Source organism: Pyxicephalus adspersus, chromosome 5 (assembly GCF_032062135.1).
Source record: "Pyxicephalus adspersus chromosome 5, UCB_Pads_2.0, whole genome shotgun sequence".
NCBI classification, from domain to species: Eukaryota; Metazoa; Chordata; class Amphibia; order Anura; family Pyxicephalidae; genus Pyxicephalus; species Pyxicephalus adspersus.
This window is the reverse complement of record NC_092862.1, coordinates 852,068-853,518: the sequence shown is the minus strand read 5'-3', so window position 1 is coordinate 853,518 and position 1,451 is coordinate 852,068. Positions and strand designations below refer to the sequence as shown.

Here is a 1,451-nt window from a genome sequence, read left to right as displayed (position 1 = left end):
GAGGAGCAGCTTGGGAACATTGGAAGAGCCTGGGGCCAGGACAAATAACAATGCTGCCAGGCTCAGACACCCAAATACTGATACTGTCCCAGAGAACCGGGACATTTGGAAGCTATTGAGGGAGGGGGCGAGAACTTTATAAAGCTATTGTGGCCCTAAATCCTGGTGATCCTGCCATGAAGGTTTTCATTCAGGACCGTCCTCTTATAGAGTGACAATGGTAAGTTGCTGTGTTTCTGTGTTGTCACTATTGAGTACAAGAGGCCATTTCAGCACACATTGCACCGGCATGGTCTGCTGCTGTCACCATCATAAAGGGCACCCCGACAAATGCCATGCATGCAGTGCACAGAGAAAACCAACTGCTGTCCAGAGTTACACTTTTATGGTGTTTTCAGTAACTAATACTTTTTCTTTCATTTTCCGCAGTGTATTGTAGGCTGTGTTACTTCTGCTCGGAACAAAATAATTTGACGAACTGCTTGGAAGTGAAGCAATGTAAAGAGGGGGAACAATCCTGCACTTCCACAACGTACCAACAAGCTGGTGAGTCCCCACATGCGCCATAGAGATCTGTAGACTGCAAAGCTGAAGCTGCCACCATTACCTGAATCCTCTTTATGAGGGACCTGCCACTTACCTCTCTTTTTAATAGCCAGCCTTCCCTGTTATACTTACCCTCCTCGCCCCTCCATTGCCCTGTTCTTCTGTTAGTGCCCAGCATATATCCGGGCTTATAAAGATCTATTAACCTTTCACCCTTGTCATAGCATTTTGGCCTTGGCACTGGTATTCATATGCCAAGCATTGCATGTTAGGGCGGAAATGACCGAGTGATGCTAAAGACATTTTTGTATTGTACAATGTGGGGGTGGATTAGGACCCCCGCCACCTTGATGTCACAATAGCAGACTGATCCAAGTAATTGGACATCTTAAAACAGTGACAGCAATAGAAGTAAGAAGGTATTATAAGACACAGAGAGCAATAAAAACTAAACTACGGACCTGTTATATCAGAAACTAATAATAAGTCCAGGCTGCACTGGGCTCCAAGGTTTAGTGGTTAGTTTTGGGGGGGCCGACCCAAAGTTTTTGAGATCTTGTGCTGTGTGTGATTGCGCTAACTCAAGTGGAATGACATCTTTTTCTTTTTCCTTTACAGATGGCAAGAAAGTATTTACGAGAGGCTGCGCTCCGAGCTGCCTACAGAGCGACCCGCAAAATCATTCTGGTGAACGCTTAACGTTTTGCTGCAACAATGATCTCTGCAACACCAAAGAACTCTCCCCAAATTCACCGCCCTTCTCCAACAATGGAAGCACTTTGCTCAGCATTTTAACTAGTGCTTCAAACAATGGTTCAGCTGGCGGTTCAGCATCCAGTACATCTGGGTCCTCTGGTTCTAACAATATTGTGTACAACGCTGGGACATCTGGGTCCTCTGGTTCT

At 45.8% G+C, this 1,451-nt stretch overlaps 1 protein-coding gene across 1 annotated transcript in view; it reads left to right on the top strand.

The window, feature by feature from the left end:
- The window catches only part of LOC140331863 (ly6/PLAUR domain-containing protein 2-like), a gene marked incomplete at its 3' end in the record, with an annotated part of 3,984 nt that extends 2,613 nt beyond the window's left edge, over positions 1-1,371 (top strand). The window contains 2 exon segments of the mRNA XM_072413197.1: positions 430-546; positions 1,165-1,371. Coding sequence (XP_072269298.1) covers positions 430-546; positions 1,165-1,371 — 324 coding nt within the window.
- Positions 1,372-1,451: the final 80 nt, after the last annotated feature.